Source organism: Caloenas nicobarica, chromosome 4 (assembly GCF_036013445.1).
Source record: "Caloenas nicobarica isolate bCalNic1 chromosome 4, bCalNic1.hap1, whole genome shotgun sequence".
NCBI classification, from domain to species: domain Eukaryota; kingdom Metazoa; phylum Chordata; class Aves; order Columbiformes; family Columbidae; genus Caloenas; species Caloenas nicobarica.
This window is the reverse complement of record NC_088248.1, coordinates 62,962,501-62,984,055: the sequence shown is the minus strand read 5'-3', so window position 1 is coordinate 62,984,055 and position 21,555 is coordinate 62,962,501. Positions and strand designations below refer to the sequence as shown.

At 40.3% G+C, this 21,555-nt stretch overlaps 1 protein-coding gene across 9 annotated transcripts in view; it reads right to left on the bottom strand.

Annotated features, from left to right (window-relative positions):
- Nucleotides 1–21,555, bottom strand: part of LDB2 (LIM domain binding 2) — a 218,114-nt gene that overhangs the window by 8,374 nt on the left and 188,185 nt on the right. For 4 of the 9 annotated variants that reach the window (XM_065633695.1, XM_065633699.1, XM_065633700.1 and 1 more), the window contains exons 6-7: nt 2,992–3,115; nt 1,691–1,842 (exon numbers count right to left, since the gene is read on the bottom strand). In XM_065633695.1, the coding sequence (XP_065489767.1) occupies nt 1,691–1,842; nt 2,992–3,115 (276 nt within the window). The remainder of the gene's footprint in view (nt 1–1,690; nt 1,843–2,991; nt 3,116–21,555) is intronic. The other 5 variants (XM_065633697.1, XM_065633703.1, XM_065633696.1 and 2 more) reach the window with 3 other exon arrangements.

Below are 21,555 nucleotides of genomic sequence, written 5' to 3'. Positions count from 1 at the left end.
AGCAAACAATATTGAAAAGTATCCTGAAAGTCAATGAAGACTAAAACTCCATCCCTCATACCACGATAAATTTCACCATTATGTCTCAGATGCTCAGCTATCAGCTCCATCAGGAAGAGAAGCCTTGACTACTTAATCTATCAGGAGTAGCCTTTCAGTACCTGAAGTCAGCCTGAATATCAGTGGGAGTGACAGGTAACTATCAGAGGGCTCAATTACACTCAAACATGTGAGTACACAAGGCTACCGCTGAAGCCAACAGAAGTCGCCTCTCCAGGGAGGCGCAGGCTGAAGAGAGGCCGGGGGTCAGATTCTGGTCCTGCTGAACTGAACTCAGGGCAGGGAGTAGCTGAGATAAAGTGATCTCGCTGTCTTTTAAGCTTGGAGACAGCAGGCAACTAGCTGGTTGCTCAGTTTTGCACCTAATTCCTGTTTATTCTTAAATATGGTTGGTTATTGATCCAAGAGGTTTTCTCGCAGACACAGGGAGGCAGAGTGGCCCCTGCCACGCGGGGATCAGGTAGCTGGCCTTCCGACTGCTTTGCGCTGCGAGGAAAACCCAGAGATGCCTATATTAGGGAAAGAATCTGACTCTGGGGACGCGAGCCATGTGAAAATTCTAATATGACAAGGAGAAAATATGAGTTTAATGTTCTGAAGCCCAAAGCTTCTGTAAGACAGCACATTGCTGAATCAGTTGCTAAACAAAAATCTTCATTTCATGTCACTGGTGTTAGTCTACTTCTCTTTTTTATCTGGGTATGCAAGCTTCCTAGGAAGTGCCTGCTTTGTTTGAATAAAAGACCTATATTCTTTGTCAGGCTTCAGAAGAAACCTAGTCCTTTCTCATCTGCTGATCAGAAATCCAATAAAAATCCCTGCATGTTATTCCCAAGATACCATTTTACAATTCCTATAATATCAAGTTAATTTCCCTAGGTTTGAAATGTATAAGCTGTCTCCTTATTGACCAAGGCACACTTTGTCACAATTTGGGGTCTGATTATCCCTATATTGTGAATAAGGCAATAAATGTGATGATTAAAGTGCTGGTAGAGTACTGGAAATGACTTGGTGCTTCCCTATATAATTAGGATGCCAAAAGTTACAGGTAGCAGGGTAGATAAGCTGAGGCCCATATTCCAGGGGTCTACCCTCTGCAAGTGGAGTGGTTGGAAAAAAAGATCACCTCAGCAGCTAAGTTAATTCATAACCTGTTCCACTGAAGCATCTGAAGCCAGCACCCATTAGGGGCAAGGTATAACACTAACACAGAGAGATCAGTGGTCTGCTCAGGTATGACTGTCCTGTTGCACAGGGACCCTCCCTCGCTTAGCACCTGGCAGATGGAAGTCTGCAAGACTCACGCTATATCTGAGAACACAAGGCCCCGTCTGAGTCCCACCGCCAGTGGAAGGACTCCCACTGACAAGAAGGGGAGTTGGCCCCAGGCCCTAAAAAAATAACATCTGGTCCTCAGGACACCCCTGCTTGAGGGTCACTTGTTAAAGCTGCACTGCAGAATGGCTTCTTCACACCTCTCAACTAATTCCCCAGCTTCCACAGCACGCTCTGCACGGTCGCCTTTTGCTTGTGACAGTTTAGGCTCAAGAATGCACCTTCTGTACAATGTAAGGAAAGAATTAAAGCACCGTAAGCAATTCAGGCCTAAAAGGAAAGCGAGACTTACAGGTACCTGACTTGATAGACTCAGGTTCGCAGCAGCTGACTTTTTCTTGCTGTTGGTACTATTTGCGTTGTTCCCAGCACTGCTGTTGGAAGTGCTGCTGGTAGAGTTTTTCCTTTTTCTCCGTTTGGTTGTCGGTTGTCTTGTGGGTTCTGCTGCAATACACCGGTAAGAAGGAAAGCAGATGGCAGATATTGTAACGCATGTACTAAAACAATCCATAAGCAGAAGTGCTGAAATATTTCTTCATCTAGTTTTTAATTCCTATGTTTACTAGTAGTAGTACTACTTGTAGTAGTATTAGATTTAACATATGAACCGTAGGATAATATTTGGACCCAAATCAATGGAATCTGCTTCCAATTTTGTATAATGGTCTAAGGAAGTTTGTTCTCCCAGCATTATCTATAAAGATATTTGAAGGTGTTTTATCAATGGGAGTATCATGATGTCTACCATGATGTTCAAACTGACCGTGTAACTTGGTGAAGGTCACACAGCAAATAACACTTAGTGCCAAACAAAAATCCAGGTCTTATTCCAACATAGGGTACAGCCTCATCTGACCCAGCCAGAGGCAAAGGCTAAAAGGAGCTTTCTGCCCTCCTGCTGCCATCGACGTAGCCTACGAGCAACCACCATTGCAGTTCCTTCTGCCTCCGATGTGGATTTCACCTTTAAAACGGCAACTCCCGAGGGAACATGCTCAAGAGCACTGAACGCCACTTCTCTGCGAGTCTTCCAAACTCAGACTGAATCCGGACAATTACATAACTTTTCTTAAATTGGAAAAGAAGAGAAGGGCAACTGTACTTTTTGAAATTTGGCCTGGGCACCCATGTGAATAGTCTTAGACATACAGATCTTTAATAATCTGAGAAAAGAGAGAATTATTATTTTGAGGTGTAAGAAGAAGGAAATTAGGTCCAGGCCTGTAAATAACATTATATTAGTCTCAAAGACAATTAATTATGAATCCTAGCTGTAATTTCAGAGTCACAGCAGGACGGTGAATTACACAAATGATGAATTCTAATGGAGCCAGTATGCGTTTTGCATTCCATCTACACATATTTTTGTACTAAATTATATCCTAGTCACAGTGAAACCATCTGAATGTGCACATCTATAAATCAGTTGGGTCAGACTGAAACCATAAAACATCAGAATAATTTTCAGGCTTACTTTTGGAACAGTGCTAATTCTTATTACTTTCCTTTGTAAGTAAATTTGCAATAAAATTTCCCATTGTTTCTATATTAATTTAACTATAAAATAAGTAAAATACTGGAAATGAAACATACCTGGTGGGGCCACCATTCTCTGCCATTTTTGAAACAAGCAAGTCTTCAAGCAGTCTCGAGGACTTAGATTGTAAGTTTTATGTCTTGACATCAGTTCCTGCATTGGCTCCAGTATTACACACAACTGGAAGAAAAAGTCAGAGTAGAATTTACATAGCTAGAAAGTATGTTCTTGGCTTTTTTTTTTTTTACCCTTGCTAACAGAGTGTGCCTTGTACAGCTTGGTTTAATCTGCACTGGGATTGCAGGATTGAAACTCTGAATGGAGAAAACATTTGCTCACTATTTGCTATCTTAAGTATTTAAAAAAAAAAAAATCAAATAAACTTCAATTCTGGTCTTCCAGGCTACAGAGATTTCAGAAAAGTAGAAAATTTTCACGCTTGATTGCCAAAGCTGCAAAGATAAATTAATAAATAATAAAATGCGCATAGTGGGTTATCATTGCCTTATAGCGAAATGTATACACAATCATCTTCTGACCTGCTGCACTCCACAATGAAGACTTCCCATAAATGAAGGTTGTAAACATGGTATTTTATCTTGCTATTACACGCAAAATAATTCAAATGATTTTGTTCCTTTCTTGTTATGAGTACTACTCATTCTCTTCCCATCACATGAATGACACATCCAAGAAAAAAGTGAAGCATTTTATTTTCCTTGTCAGCCTGAGTGCTCTATTATGTTGCAGCTGGAGATTTCTGAAAACACGGAATTTCAAGAACACACCTTTTTTTAAAAATAGAGTCATATATTTTCTATCTGTTCACTTAATAATTAAAATCACTGTTAGCCGCTTTTTGCTCCTGTTAGCACAGCAGATCTAGCATAAAGAATACAGTGAGCTGGTTTCTACTCCCTCCTATTTATCACCACAGAATCATTTCCAGTCAGTTAAACCTTATGCAATGCCACAGAAGACTACAGAATTGCATACATGTAATTGAGGGCTCACTCTTGCTTGCAGGATTCTTGTTTTTTGGTCATCCTACGGGAGAAGAAAAAATCCAGGTTGACCCTTAGGTTCCACCTGGGATTTGCAGGGCCAGCACATAGGAGGAAAAGGTTCCTTACTTGCTAACTGAGCACATCTGATAAAGAAATAGCTGACACAGAATAAACATGGAGCCTGCATGTCATTTTTAGAGTAATTTTTCAAAGCAAAACTGTATTTAGAAGCAGGGGAAGGTTTGGGGTTTTTTTTACCAACAGAAATAAGGCAACAAGTTGGTCAAATTATTAGAAGTTAGAATGGCAGCTGCAGAAAGGCATAACTTAAGCTGAGTCTTGTTTTGAGTTATTTACTTAATTTTAGCAAGTCTCACTGAAGGAGCGTTTTTAGATTTACTTCAGCAGGCGCTGATTTCCTTCCATGCTTTTACAAGTATGTAAGACATGAGGCAAATTCCTCTCTCTGAGCTGCAGAGCCGGTCAATGTTTTCTCTATTCCCCCCATGTGCACCCCACTCTCATTCATACAAATGCAGATGCAAAGTATGCAGAGAAAATAGCTGAAAGGGAGCTGCCATGAGGACTAAGAGATTAGTTCAGCATTTAAATATTATTGTGTATTGGCACTGCCTTTTGATGAGCCTTTCATTAACAGCAGTTAAAACAGAAATAACATAAAGCAGCAGGGAGAATGAAGAACTTCAGTATGAGGAATTATTTTCTTCCAACTGCAGAAATTGAATCTGCAGTTGCCTCATTGACTTTTTTTCTTACATAGACTTTTTACATATATTTTTGTAGATAAATATCTGCAAGGTAATCTAATAAACAGAGAGCTGCTATCAGATTGTGTACTTTGGGCTCAGATTTTTCTCTCGTTCAATATTCTGGCAAAAATTAAGAGCATCAGGTCTTAAAGTACGTGCAGGATTCAGTTTATGCTGTGAAAGAGGCGCTGTATTTTGAGTTCTTATTAAATTTATACTGAAAACCTGCAGGCACTTGCTCAGGTTTTGTGTGTGTGTGAGAGAAAGAGACTCATGATCATAATCAACACCATTGCTTTGGTTCTCAGATGTCTCGGTTTCTGCCAGGGCTGCCTAAATTGTCTTATTGTGAGCAGATAGTAACTAGCACGAAAAAGATAGCTGTGATAATTCTTAACAAACTAGTTAGCCTGGGCAGAGCACTACACTCACATAGCCCTACTGCTGCTGGGACTAAAAGTATGTAAATATGCATGTAGGGTCTTCCAAGATTTCCTCATGGACACTTTATTCATGACACTTTTACTCCAAAGAGAACGTTTCTTCTTTATCATCTGGCAAAGATGTTTCCTATTGTGTGCTAACTGTAATGTGCACGGAGGAGAACTATGCAGTCCTTGCTGTCTGCAGATGTCTTGACTGCTAATCCTGTCTGTAATCGCTTCCACTTCACACACAAAATTAGAACTAGATATGGACCCAAAATGTAGCAATGCCTGACTGATCTCACATGCATGGACTAAAAATCACAAGTGCTGGGACCCCTTCACTGGGACACGGGATGGTCTTATTGCCTGGGCATTTGGGAGCTGTATGGACTTGCGTGAATTCCTCTTCTGGTTCTGAGACTGGGGAATTCGTAACCATTTTCTCCCTCTAAAGTCTGCAAATTGTAAGGTCAGCTTTGGATGCCTGAGAGCATTGCACTCTGTAGTGACAAGTCCTTTTTAAATGTGTCTAGCTCACATGAATTGGGCACAAATGTAAAATGAACTGGATTAACAATAACTGCTATTAAATCTCACAGTCTTTTTCAGTGATCTCTGAGACCTACTTGAAACCTAAAGTGACTCAAAACAAAATCCCTGAAACAGGAAAAGATTGTGGTCCAAACCTCTCACATCTGAGGAACTCGCCAGTGACAATCAGTAGTTTGGCTTTTGCAAAAAGCCAGATTAAAAATGTGGGGCCAAGATGCATTTAAGAGCTAGGTTAGCCAAAACCACCTGCCATCTTTAACCATTGGTGAGCAAGGTAACTGGCAGGCTGATTTGACTGCATCGTTTTACAAAGTGACTTCTTAAAACAAAGCTAACAAAATGTTTTACATACTCCTATATTCATTGGCATATAGAAGAAGCCGGAGGCTTAGCCTGCCTATTCCCCACAGATCACCTGATCTCGCTCTGTAAGATTCCTTTTCAAAACATCTACTTTAACAATTTTTTTCAAGCACTAGATAATCTTAAAATGTGCAAGTCTTTAGTGTAGTATTATAAGAATAATGTTTGGAGTACCAACAAAACCAATCTCTTCTACAAGGATTTTCTGCACAGCGTAGACACAGTCACCCAGGAAAACACCCTAAAGACTTCGCTGTAGTGATGATGTGTCGTTACAGAAATAACTTCTACATTTCTAGGGATCCAGAACCTTTAATGGCAATGCCTGAGAGAGTTAGACATTTCCAAGCTCCATGTTTAGGCAACCCAAAAGGTGGGACTCCTTTGCCCGCATGTAGGTGCCCTTGGTTACCCTGGATTGGATCCATCTGACCTCCCTTGCTGTCCCAGAAGGACACAAGGCTCCATGTGGATGTTTCAGGCACTAGAAGGTGTCGTTAGTATGTGGGCAATTGAATGAGGGGTAAAGGTAAAATAAAAAATATGCTTCTTTTAGCTTTTAAAACATCACGATAGATAATATACTTTCCCTCTGCAGCACTAAACCCTACCGGAAGAACTCCACATGATGCTTAGTAACCCAGTATTATCAGAATTAGTTTCCAGTCATGTTTTCTTATTTGAACACATCTCAATGATGTCTGACCATTACTGTGGAAACATTGCTGTTTCACTGTCATGGCTGTGACTTGGGTCTGCTGCTGGAGATTAACACAGCTCTTTACAGTGAGAGAAATCATTGGCATGAAAAGTTTGTACCTGTGGGTGCCCAGCACACACTGGACACATGCACGGTTTTGGTGCTGTACAGAGTGTCAGTGATTTTGCTAGAGTTCCATATGGATCCTATGGACAACTCATCAATTACAGGGCTTGGGTCCAACTTAAGAAAATTGTAATGTTATACCCTTGGGGCTCAGGGAAGTGAAAGTAGGGAACATAATAAAGCACATTTTTGTGTGTGTGTGTGTAGTAAAACACATCTGGAAGGATTTGATTTATTTTATTTTTTTAGTGCCTTTTTTTTTTTTTAGAGGAGAAGACTAGCATTTATAGGTTTCGAAAAACAGTCACGTTTCAAGAACTGAGTTATATGAGGAGATATTGGAAGCACTGCAGACAGGCATTGGAGGGTTCTAAGAATATGGATCCGCACATAATTTCCTGTAATACTTCAGTTATCAGCAGAGCCAAAATCGGCCTTCATAGGTAAGGGGTCAGACTAAGCTCTGAGATCACTCCAGTCACACCAAGAATGGATTTAGCTTTATGATTTTTTGTTCTAACGCTGGGTTTCGATTATTTTCTGAGAACAGACACACTGAGAGCAGTGAAGATTAGCAGAAAGACCCAGGTGAAAGCTCTCTTTTACCATATTTTGCATACCATAAGCTTACGTATTCTATTGCTAATTTAATTAGCAATTGCCCTCTCCAGTGAAACCTCTTATCTCCACGAGATTTTTCACATTTCCAGTAGCAAAGGCTTGTTTGGCTGTTGGTGAAGGCGTTGCGGTCCTGCCGGCCGGGAGCTGCAGGTGGCAGAGCGAGCCCAGCAAACAGCCCGCGCCTGCTGACGTGCTGGGAGCACAAAAGAGCTGCAGCCTTTCTGCCTGGCGATGCCTCCTGCATTTTAAAGAGAATTCAGTGGGGCTCGAGCCTTGCAATACTTAGGTGCTGAGACTGACAGAGCCACCAGCCAGCTTCTCAAAAGTAGGAAATAGATCTGGTTAGTGAGTGCTGGGCAGCCAACAAGTCCCAAAGTCTACCCAAAGAAGGAAGTTTTGGGAACTGTCTCTTCCCAGTTTTGTCTGTATAAGCAGAAGTTTCATTAACAACAATTAAAAAATTGAATTATCTGAAATTTTCTGGTAGATGATACTTAAAAATTTTAATTATGGTGAGACAACATCAGTTTTTCTGAATCAAACCAGCAAGGAACCTGAAAAGAGTCTTCCCCAAAGTTTTACTGAAATTTAGGTTTAACTCTTTGATGCTTGAAACTTCTGGTTGAAGGCTTGTATTAACCACTTGAAAATGGTAGGAACTGTTGCATAGACAGAGCTCGGAGAGATTTACAACCCTTCCTAAAAGTGACAGGAAAACATTCGAATAGGACTATTAGTCACTGTCTGATGTTCGGGCAGGATGTTGACAGTGAAGGTACACCCGGAATACACTGTGTAGCCTTGAAGGGGTTCGGTACTTTCTTTTAGAGCTCATTTTTTATCCTCCACAAAGATTCTGAGTTATTAACTAAAAAATCTGACCACAATGACATTTTATTTCTATGCTGAAAAGCAGCCTTCCCTCTGCATACCCCGTATGTGCTCTAGAGAGCAGGGCTCCAGCTCACGCTGTCAGGTGAATCCTGGCCCCAGTGCCAGGTCCCATTGACTTCAGTGGGGCAGGATTTCTGAAAAGAACTGAAATGTTTCCGTACACTGTTTTATAGACACCCACAGATGTATTTCCAGAGGTCCATGATATGTTACTGATACATCTGTGATGAGGCAGGGGAGACACTATGGCTGTTTTTTTTAGCCCCTGGAAGTCTGACTTCAGGAGCAGGGTGAAAGCCCCGTACCAGTGCCCTGCACTCGCAGCTGTGCGGCACCGAAACACCAACGCTCTGCTGCAGCCCTCAACGCCGTTCATTCTTCAGTGTTAGAAACAGGGAAGGCTTATAGCTGAGTTTAAATTTCTCTGCTCATGCTTGTTTTTTAAAATTAATGTAAGTATTAATACCATTCCTCTGCAGAACAGAGGGAGGAATGAAAATTTCCTAGGAACATATTGCTGCTTCTTTCACTGGCTGGCTTGCAATTCACTGCTCAAAATAGCTTGTGTTTTTAAAGAATCACATGTGAATACAGAACATTTCCATATTAAAAGCCATCTTTGTTTTCCATTAAAAATATGGAGATATAAATGAGAAATGTTTTGGTATTTTTATGAACCAAAAGAAATGAGGGGCTTTTTTTACACACTTGCTTTTCTGGAGGGGATTGCTGTTGTTTTGTTCTAAGCTCTTGCCCAGTATGTCAAGTCAAATGTAGGTCTTTTCTATCAGTGTGTTTCTGTGGATAAACTATATCAATGCCCCTTCCCTGCATGATAAATTTTAAGCCAAAATGAGTGATTTTGAGATTCCCATCACTCACCATTCCATTCTGCTACCTGCTTCCACTTTTTGAAGAGCCACTGTGCACGCCTGCTGAGATGTGGACACTAATAAGAAATGTTCATTGTACGTCCTATGTAATGATATACATGGAATAAATAAATGATCAATTTTGAAATTTTGCAGTACTTAGTGTAGCAAGCAGCAAATTCAGTAACCACCTCCATTTCAATTATAAAAGTAGTTATTCCAACCTGACTATTCAAAATCCAGTCTGCGCAGGCTCATTTATTTCAGTGAAACCTTAGATGATCTTTGGGGCAGAACGAAAGGGCAGCTCTCAATGCGAATAGCTTAAGTAGTCCAGGACCACAGAGTAATCCCTGACTTGCTCACTGTGACTGCTGTTCTCTCTGTGTTTCCAATTCCTTCTGTGCCAAAGATTTTTAAATTGGCAGTGTATAAGCAGATTCAAGTCCTTGGTTTTGCTACATAGGTAGGGAACAATATGAGCTTTAGGTATCCAGAGAGAAGTAGGAATCTGCTTGGAAATAGGGTACAGGCACAGTTACTGAATTTACTCCTAAATTAAATACATTTGCTTTAAAGAGAAATTAATGAAAAGGTTTAAGAAAATGTCACTGCAATTTCTTTCTTTAGGCTTTGACTTAAAACCTCATTAAGATGAACGTGATCACACCTCTCAAAGAAATTGTTTTAGACTAGTTCAGGGCTCAGCAAGACAGAGCTGCATCAGCTTGAACTTGGCTCTATTTTAAGTATATCTCCAAAACTATATGGAGTGGATATTTTGTGTTAGCTTTAAAAAAATGCAGAAACTTGTTTTGCAGCACAATATCATAGCAAGAGCTGATTCTGGGACAAATTCCATAACCTGAGATTTACTGGGTCTGGGATATACTTAATAGCCATCACTCCACACTGGAGAAGGTTCTATATTTTCTGACTGCTCACCATACCGAGTCAAGAAATCTTTATACTTACGACCACCTAAGAAGCTAGGAATTAGAATTTCCAGCTTAACATTTGCAATATTAATGATCATTAGCATCTACAGCTTATTATTTATTCAATGCCAGAGATATACACAGATATTTTACAAACTACTGAACCCCTTGTTCTGAAGAGATTCCTATCTCAACTAGATAAGAGGGAAAATACTAAGCCAGGAGTAATTTGGCAACTGTAAGGTATAGACACAAAACCAGAAATTTCATGTAGCTATCTCCAAGTCCCTTGAGTACTACTGATGTATATTTCAATTGTTCTCACGTGTCATCACTTGAAAATATGGTTATTTTGCTATGCAGATTGCCTGCTGCACATTAAGCAAAATGTCATTCATTTCATTGATACTTTGGTTTTTTAGGAAACAATATAAGATCAATTCTGCCACAAGGCTCTGGAATTCACTATTTCTTTCCTGTGTGTTGCCAACCCTGCAAGATGCAGTGGGACATGCAAGTACTGAAGCTCCGTGCTGGATTCACTAGTAAATACTCAGCACTCCATAATGTTTATTCATCCCATGCTCTGCTCTGAATGCCAGTCTAGGACTCTCCAGTTTCTCACTAACACCCAGAGGTAGCAAATGATTTCTCGATAATGCAGTATTCAGCTGCTCAATTGCTCCCAAGCTACATAGCTCATCGTGTTTTTACACTGCTCTGTATCTGCAGCCATTTCAATTCCCAGCAACTGTGAGAATGGAAAGCAGCAGCATTCATTTCAGGTAAAGCTAAGCTTAAAAAAAAAAAAAAAAATAAATCTGTTTTTCCAGTCAAATACTATGAGTAGGTAGGAAACAGTTCTTAACACAGCACAGATATCACCAATGCTGCAGCTAATTCTCATCAATATTTTGGACCCCTATTTATTTTATTTCTGTCTCTCCTTCCCTCCTTTTTTTTTTTTTTTTAACATATCAGCTAGCTGACAGCTTCCACCAATGCCCTCTCCTCCATGCACTCTAGAGCAATTCAGGTGATTATGGAAACTTTGCTAGCTCTCATGGCCATTAATTCTGGGCTTTTGTGTGATGGCATCAGTGACAGCATCAAACCCACGGGTCTGGTCAGCAAGGAACCCAGCCTCCTTCACAATTCAAAACACTTCTCCCTCCTTCCCTGCATCCTGCCCAGGAGTTCAGGTTCCCCACTCCCTGCAGTGTGTCCATACCAGCGAAGGGCTCTGGGTACAACACTTCTGTAGCCAGAGAAGCAATCCTGTGAATGCCCTTGTTCTCGCAGAACTGCTGCTGAAATGCTTTGCAGACAGCCGAGCACACTCTCCCTTGAGGAGAGCCTTGTTTGAGGGCCTCTTTAGCGTTTGTATTGTACCAAACCAGCCATTTCCCATGCTGGACATGAGCAGTCTTAGTGACATCTTCTGTCTATATGTAATGAGTAGCGTGAAGCACCTTTGAGATGCCACGTCATGAATGCTGAACTGGCCACACGTGCTCTCCTCTCCCCATCTGAGGGGCACCTCTCATGCTGGAGTTGCGTTTGTGGAGAAGAGACCAACATCTGCCTTACTTAGTTATCACTTTGGCAGTATGCTCATCACCACAGTGTGTGCTGGAATTAATTCCATTTCACAATACTCTTAAGCATTAAAAAAATGTTTTAGGTGTCCTGGTCATTGCTGTAACTATTTGATGACCCTCTCCCTTCAGACTTTTTGAAAAGGTAACTTGTTTTACTTTCCTTGTGATTTTGCTTAATCTTTCTATTTAGATCTATAGTTTATGGGTGTAGAAAGGAGCTCTACTATTTTCATTTTTGCTTTTCTCTTTAAAGTTTTAATACCTATTTTTAATAGATTTTTTTTTTTTTGGATTCTTCGCAAGAACTTTGCAACTTTAAATTATTCACTATTCCTCTCATTACCCAGCCATTAAAAGAATGTCCTTTCAGTAAATGGTGTTTTTCCTATTCACCCTCTGTACAATGGGGATACGTTTTGAAAAAGCCTTCCTTTAGCAGCATCACACAAGTTTCATGAGCTTTTAATATTGTTTGCACCAGCTGGGCTCATGCCTCTTTCTACCTCAACACCGGCATGAACATTGAAGGTTATCTGGTCCCTTTCCTTTTCCCCTGATGACAAATCAGGCAAAATAAGGACAGTTGGTTTCAATAGCACAAGTAGATATTCCTGGAATCCTAATGGCAGAGGCAAACTGCATCCAGTTGCTCTATGTATTTCCAGTTCATGAAAACAAAAGTACTTGCAGGAGAAGTCTCATCTTCCTCCTCATGGGCTTAGTTCTGAAGACCATGAAAACACAGAAACTGAATAATTCACCATCTAACTCTTCCTTATGGACCTCCTGGTGCAATCTGGCCTCATCCAAAGTATATAGATTGTTTGGTGTTTTCTACAATGATGGTGACCTGCTTGAACCTTCTCCTTGAGCAGAGATCCTAACTGCAAAAAAGGATCAATACACCAACTCACAAGCCTGTATCGTAACAAAAAGTCTCTTACAGCCCATCATACCATGCGATTCTTCTCTCACAACTATCTGTATATTCAATGATCAATAAGCAAGATTTGTGTCTTACACATCTCAGATCAGAATTAAGCTCTTAAATGATTTTAAGAGAGACCATAAATTTATCTTTGTAATTTAATTTGACATTAATGTTAAATTATATTGCAAAGTGCATCATGTTGCCTGCATGATATGATCCTTTATAATGCAGTTGGTATTGCAGTGAGTATCAATTTCAGAGAGCTTGTCAAGACAAAATTAAATTCTAATGTAAATCGGAACAGATTCATTGATTTCAGCCTACACTGGATTTGGATGGAGTTCCACCATTGTGTGGGGGTTAAGGCTGGTCTACAGTAATTAAGAGAATGAACTAAGCAAATATTTTTTACTTGAGCCTTGTCCTGTGAACTAATCTCTCATTTTTTTTGCATCTAATTGTAGGTTATGAATTGCCACAGAAACCCAGTATCTGTTGTTTTACCTCACTGTGTTTTGGTGGTCTGGTGCAAAGCACATGACATTTGAAAGCTTTCTTAATCTCATCCTCTCTAGATAGTTCAAAAATCATACATCTTACCATTTATTCTCTTTGCATTACTATTGCCTCTGCTCCTAACACAATCACCAATTTTATTTCTTACAGAGGACTGAATTAAGAACAAAACAAGGGTGACTTTGGAGACTGTTGTGCACTTCAAAAGAGGTTTGTTCCTCTCTTATTCTTTGCCAAGTGCAGATATTCAATAATCAGAATTCCTTAGTAATCCGCCATCAGAGCCAGTCTAAACAGTATCTTTAGGAAACAGCATCGGAAAGGTCTATTTCCCTGTTTGCCATCTCCCATCACTATCACGTGTGATGCTGCTGCATGACATTTCCTTCCTCTCTATTTCTCCAAAGGCAAACAAGCTACTACTATTCAGCAGTTCTGAGTCAAATCCTAACACTTGATATTTCTGATATGCAAACTGTTAGCTTTTTCTATTTGTGCAACAATGAGACCTTATCAGTTTTGCCGCTTTTCATTTTGGCTGTGAAATGCATCCACTATCACTCTTCACCTGTGTCCCTGGCAGCTCCCTTAGGTTCAGATGGAATCCGGTATGTTGTTTGTCTTGTTCAAACCACTGCTGATCCAAAACAAATCACAGCATTATAAAAAAGATCAACAGTGTAGGGACTGCATTTGAATGCTGACAATTTTTACCGTGCAGCTGTATTACAACTCGGAAATAAGTTTGGGAAAGTTTTCATGATGAAGTGGTCTGGAGACAGCAAATGCTGCCTTAAAGACACTGAAAGCAGAACAATAGGAGAGTCTCTGCCTGGCCAAAATAACACGTCTGAAAATTTAGTGGTGTGGTTGAAGCTTTAGTTTAGTGTGTAATTTTTTGAGGATACTTCAAAATGTGCCACAGACGAAGACACCCCTTATACGGAAAAACAAAACATCACCTTCACCCTTGATTTTACAAATTCTTTTTTTTTTTTTTTTTTTACATTGCACTATTTTCAAGTTTCCTCGTACAAGAAATCAGCTTTCCTTCATACAATAGATTAACATGAAGATTCATACATACTGAGGCAATACCAAAACTATGATTCATCCTTCAGACTAACGTGTACATAGCAACTCTAATCTTATTTACAACCATGCAAAATGAAAGCTTTTTCCAGAGAATAAGCAGCTAGTTCTTGTGTGTCATGAATCTCTTCCCCATCCATATAAAATCCTCTTGTTTCTATACTGCAGCTCAAGCACAAACGCAGTGTTTTTCACATAACCAGTTCTATTTTTAGCCTGAATTGTAGGAAGTCTGCAGCATTAATAAATGGAAGAGAAGTACAGAACTACACCGCATGGTAATGTTCTAATGCAAAAGCTACCTTGGCCTTTAGCCAGTGAACTGTGGTTAGATGTTAGACCAATGAAAGTAAAAACACCACTTATAATGGAATGATTAATAAGCTGACAAACTTCCATGCATTTATTTCATACTTTTCACATGCCAACCTTATTAATACCAACATATTTTCTATTTTATTAGTGGTATCTCTCAGCCTGAAGCATATATATATATATATATGTGTGTGTGTGTGTGTGTGTATGTATTTTTACATACGCAGTTGAGGTTTGCTTAATTCTGCATTCAAATAGAAAGAAACAATATAAGAAACAGATGATACTTCACAGTGCTGAGCTTCACATAGGAAAAAAGGAATAAGGAAGGAGCTTTTCTTTATAAACTAATAAAGCATCTCCACTTGACACTAAATCCATTGTTTCATTATTTTCTCCCCTACTAACTCTGGTACCTTGTTTGGTACCAAAATTATGAAAGCAAAAATCCTCCAGAGCCATTACATAGAGGACAAAAGTTCACAGTTCTTATAGGGACACAGAGTCTTCTGTAATCTCTCCACTTCTCACCCAATCCACAAAACTTGTCCCAGCACTGCTACACTGTGGACAGATGGATGTTTATATAAAAGACCTTGTGCCTCAACAAAATTCCATTTCAGGGTTATATAAAAACAGCAATTACTGGAAAATGGAACTTTTTAATTAAACGTATTCAAGAAAGTAGGGATTAATGACTTTATAGTAGAGAGTATTTAATGCTTGCAGTCATAGATCATCCACTAGTGAAGCTGTGTTATCACCATCAGGCAACAATGCTTTTAAGTATTGATAGTATGTGCATTAATAATGCTTTAAACTGTTTTCATAGTAACATAATTAGTAACATAACTAATGTATACGATACCTATTATTAAAATAATGTTTTAAAAAACTTAATTCACAGCAACACCCTCAAAATAAATAAGATACACTTCAGATCAGGCTAGTTTTCCCTTGACCCAGTGAATTGTGGATAAGGTACATTTTGAATCTTTTTAGTAATGCTGATGTAGTAGGATACAGTTCCTGATGAGTATCCCAGAAAAAATGTAAAAACCGCCCATCTGATTCTCTGATTTGTAGATAGGAAGGAAATTATTACTTTGCAACTCAGTTAAATGAAGGCAATAAAATGTGGGCAAAATTATTTACTGGTTCTGAAATTGTGCCTGCCCAGATCAGAGCCTGGGTCATGCTCATCTTAAAAATCAAGCTCCCAAGGATGAAATACTATATGGTGAAATCAGAAACCCACGCATAAAAGTTGAAAGAGTAGAAAAAAAAGAAACACCAGCATTAGGTTTGTTTTTCTGGTAAGAATTCTATTCAGGTACAGCAAAATCGATACTTTTCCCCTGACTGTACACAGTGTACTCGAGCTGTTCTGTCAGGATCTATACAAAAACAGAGATGGGATTTAAGGTAGGTGGATCTGACGGTCAGGTAGAGGTATAACACACTGGTCCCCGCTTCTCAGAACGACGGCATCTCACAGCACCGTGGGGGCATCATGTGCAGCGACAGCATCACCTTACACCCCCCGCTCACACAAGTGCTCAGGGGTCTGTCAGTGCTGCAGAGGTAGATCCTGGTGAAACACATCTAATGTCCCCCCTCAGAGGGAATATGGCATGACATGGTGGCCGCAGCCAAATGGACAGTCCAGCCTCTTCTCCTCATCCCGCAAGGCAGCACAGCATAGACAGAAAGATGGAGAAATACCAACCAAACCGACAGTCGATACACACTTAGAAAAATCAAAATGCCCAATCTGCCTGCTATCTTCATAAATTAGATACCAGATCATTCAACCGCCTTACAACACACAATGCTGTACCTCAACTTGACCTCCACTGCACTAGTCTGTGATGTGAAATGACTAAGATCCGTGCTCCCTCTTCCCTGACGTATGTAAAGAAGTGAGCTAAAAAGCAAACAGGAAAAAACAATGTTCTTAACCCTTTCTCTGCTTCTGTTTTTCCCTCCCCAGTCTTTTACAAGCCTGTCCTGCGGTAGCTCCTGACATGCATCAGCATCATCACACGCTGCTTGGTGTGGCTGCTGTCTGATCTCGGTGTGTGTCTTGATATGTCTGTGCTGAATTTCTGGGTTAGTTGTACAGGTGAAATGGAAAAAGGAGAGAGCAATAACACACAATTGTTTCACAAAAAGAAACCTTTCAATGGTTGTCAAATTACTTAATCCACAGACTACTTAGATGAATAACTGAGCTGCCAGCTGAAAAGGAAATGTATTTTCTGGGAAGTCTTTCAAACGCATCCATTCATTTGAAGTTCTCAATAATAGCAATATTGAAAAGGTCTTCTGTGTGTGTATTGGTGCTACCAACTGCACTGCAGTGCTGCTCTCAATGCTGTTAACTGTGTGACTAGGACTGTGCTTCAGCAGCACAGCAACCCTGGTGTTAAAGTTTCCGGGTACCAGTGATGCAGGGAACTGTGCTTGTAGAAACTAATTTGACCAGTTCAAATTTTTTCAAAAATATTTGACAGGTTACTTTTGTATCAGCACGCTTCATGCCACGCAAGGAATCATCTGCCAGTTCCATCCCAGCATGAGATCAGGTATTGCCCAGCACAAAGTCAGCCTAAATTGCACAATGGATGCTCTGTCAGTATAACCGAGATGTGATTTTGCTCTCATCTGATCCAGACTAAGTTTACACGGCTGGGTGATCCAGCGCACAAGGATCAATTATAGATGGGTATGGAACCACAGACTTAGGGGTACATTTATACTCCCAGATACAAGGGGTGAGGCCCATTCTGCAGCCTTTAGGGCAGGTGACAGCAGCTCCTGTGTGCACACAGCTGGGCCCTGCAGGGGTGGGCACAGCTTCTAACTGGAAACCATCCCTCACCCAGGCTCTCTGAGAACAGTACCAAGATGTGGTCTGGGAGAGAGAGAGGTGGCATGGGAGAAACTGTCAGAGCAAACATGCCAACAGCTTGCCTGGATGGATATTTATATGCCATCTCTTGACCCAGTGCCGTAGCTCTGTTTGGTTTACTGGCAGAAATGTGGCCAGAGAGACTTACGCCAAGAACATTGTCTACCAAATGACAGCTACGGGTCTGGTGACTGGGATGTCCTATTTGATTTCTATGGTGAAGAGGAACTGGGCTAATTGGACAGACCTGTGCTTCTAGATTGGGTAGCCGAAATCTGTGGTCGGTTGCAGACAGCGCTGTCCATGCATTACTGACGCATACAGACAGTATGCTGAGGTCCTGGTGCTGCTGGGGACGCTGCAGCTGTTATTTCCAGAGTGGCCGCAATGTCCCCAGAAGCTCACAAGACATCGTGTCTGTCTCTGGAAACTCTGACCACGACAACAATTACAGTTTGGCTTCTAATACTTTTTTTTAATAAAAAGAATATTCCCAATTTGCATCTTCTTACATGAGCAAGGCAATGTGAATTTTACTTCTGGCACAGAGTTTGGATAATTTTGCCTATGCTAACACATCAATTTTCTTCAGGCAGTTCAGTGCTTTTAGAGAGCAAGGACAGATTTTGAACTTTTCTGCTAGTGTGATCACAGTAATGTATCCTCTATCTTCAAAACAGCTTTTTAATGTGTTCCAGCCAGGACTGAAAATATCACACAAGTCACAGAACAATCGTCAAATTCTCATTATCACCACTAGTGTCAGGAGAAGTCAGTTTTAAGGGAAAGAGTTATTGAGACCTTAAGATTTCTATGGTGTTTTCTTTTCTTCTTCTTTTTTTTTTTTTTCCTGAGAAAATAGCCTCCTGGTACATCACATGGCATCCAGAAAGACCTTCCAATGGTTCCCTGAACTAGTCTATGTCCCATATATATAATAAGGAAACTAATAATTCCATAATTCAAAATGGGTACTGTGAGGATACTTCTGTTCTTGCCAAACACCAGTTATGTCTCAGTGACATGGAAGCCACTGGGTTCAGTTTGGCAATAATTCAGTAAAATGTAACGGTCTATGATATACACAAAGTCAGACTGGTTCTCTGCTGATGCCTTATGTCCTTTAACACCGTGTATGAATCAATGTTTCTTTTATCAGTAATTCTGAGGTGTTCTGATACTATAAGAACTGAAAATTAAACTACCTAAACAATTACTACTTTTTTACTGTATTTGTTAAAGGGACCATTTTAATTTTTACAGTCATGTTCCAAAATATTGTGTTATTCTAACACCAAAGGACAGGACACATAAAATTCTTTACCTATTTCTTTTTTTCTTTTCTTTTCCTGCAGCTAAACCAGAATTTTTCAGGTCTTTAAAGATGGGGCAGTATTTGCAGCTCGTGTGCCGTCGCACAGAGGAAGCCATTTATCACCAAGTTAAACTTCTGTGCAAATGCCTTTTGACTTCCATGGCCATTATCTTTTGTGGCAAAGATTGTTAAGTGGAATTGTTACCAATTAAATAAGTAACAATTCAATTACATTTCTTATAGCGATTTATATTACAAGGTGTAACTTCCAATACTTAAGCAGTCCTGATGGAGAGAAATAAACACATATTTTCAGTCATTTAAATGGGTTGGTATATGCTAGTACACGATATGACACTTCAGAGACGCACTCGTACTTCCTGGACTACTGGAATACCAGGATCTTTTTTTCCTATATAACTGTTCCTATGTTTGACAACACGTAAGTCCAGTATCACCTCTTGACCAATACACATATTTCACAGCAGTACCTGAACAACCGATTTTCTCAGCCTTCAATCATATTTTACAGGAAACCATCCTCAGCAGCGCTATTGATCCAAAGATCAGCTGAAAGGATTGAAATGCCTATTGCCCGCTCTGATCAACACAACACAGTCTTAGTGAACAGCTGCATTGTCTAAACCACCTAAACCACAGCCAGTGACCGTGTCCAGGCCCACATTTTGCATGTTCTCACTCACAGCACCCAAGCATGTTTGAAAAACCTGTCCTTCTTATTCTCTGCATAATAATTTCCACACTTGTGTTTCCTATAGTTAAATAGCAATTCCTGTGTGAGTCTGAAGTAGACTCCAGAGTAGATAATTTTAAGCTCTACAACCTTCCTTGCTCCTAAAAAATCATAAATGAAAAAATCCAATCTCTGAAGTCTATGAAATGACATCGTTCTTCCTTCCCTCTCCCGGCTGCAGGCTTGTAAGCACCCAGATTTTTGTTTTCATAGCTTCCTGAAACCATTTTCTTTTTCCAAATGTATTTCAACACACAATCCCATGCGCCTACTATCCTTTCCCCTTCTGATACTTGGTTCAGCAGATGGTGCAAATGAACTGGCATATACAATATTTGCTTAATCCTATGCTGCTCTGAATTGCTGTTTTGAGACTAATGCAGCTACTTTATTATTGTGAATTGTCTGCATTATGTCCTTCCCTATGTTGTTTGATTTATCTTGTTCTTCCCAGGTGGGTTCATTCTAGGAGCTGATGACAAAGGATCATACAGCTTGGAGAGCCCTTTAGTTAGCTCCACCAAAAGGTGGAAACGCTTGCTAAGAAATTTCGTGAAGTCTAAGAGATGACACAACACATAAAGCACAGCCAGAGCCAGAGATTTCCAATCCTTAAAATTATTCTGAGATTGAATGGGAAAATAGTGAGATCATTATGACATGAGTCATTTGATCAAGACACGAGGATAAATTAGCCTGCAGACACCACTGACCAGCAAAGCTTTAGCAGGAATATGCTCTTTCAGACCCCTTGTTTTTAAGCTTTTAACTAGTTTTGCAGACTGCAAAAGAACCCTTGTCTTGGTGTTTTGGGAAGGAACATGGTGTGTGCACCACAAAGTGAATATTTAGAGTGTGAAGAACATAAGAAATGCTGGCAATATTTTGATATTCACTAGATATGCCCCAGTTCTCCCAAGCCTTCAGTAACCTGTGGCTAAGTGGGGAAATGAGTCAAGCTCTTGTTGAGAAGCAAGAAGACTGCAAGTATTTGTATCCAACCATATAACCTGTGATTGAATGACCCATCAAATATTAAATAAGCTGCTACCTAGGAAAAATCTTGTTTCAAAGACATTAGTACTAACTGATTGCCTTCTCTCCATTCTCCCCCTCTCCCAGAAAGCAAAGCCAGAAGAAATAATGTGGAAGCTTTACGAAGGGACAGGATCCAAAGGACACTAGGCTTAGGCTGCTGTTTCTCAGGGGGCAACGCCAGCTTAAGCAGCACCATGGTGTCCCCACTGCTTTGTGAGCCCAGCTACTCGTGTGGCTGTACAGCAAACCAGCTGGGGGAACAGATCTGTCCAAAAAATAACCAAGGGAAGAGGCAGCATGTGGGCAGAAACGTGTGGCTGAAATTGGTGATGTGGGACAAATGCTGCTTAAGAAACCAGTACAGACGCCTAATCCACATGTGGGTTTCTGAAATCAATTGGAGAAGGTTTTCTCCTTGTTGATAGACAAAGGCATTTTTAGGACTCTGTTCTGAGCCAGATTCTTGTCTACTTGTTTAAGGAAAGCTATCTTACTTTAGCCCTATTTAATGCCCATTATCTCAGCTCCCCAGAAAGGGTCTTTCTGGAGCAGAGGCGGATATTTCTGTGGAGGCTTGTGCCACCCAGGTCCAGACTCAGAATTGCTCTTGGGGATCACCCTTACTGCACTACGACTGGACTGCAAAAATAAGATGACATAACAGCTGGGTACCATATCTCTTTGGTCAGAAGCCAGGATAAATGACAACAGAGAAAACTACATTTAGTTCTGCACTGCATTTAAATTCCTTTTTATCTGTATATGACTCTTCTGGTTTTCCCAGTAGTCAAGTATGGTGAAGAGGAGAATGTGGTTTTTAAGAGACCCGGTTTCCTGATGGAATTCCAAAGAACCACCATTTATCTGGCAGGC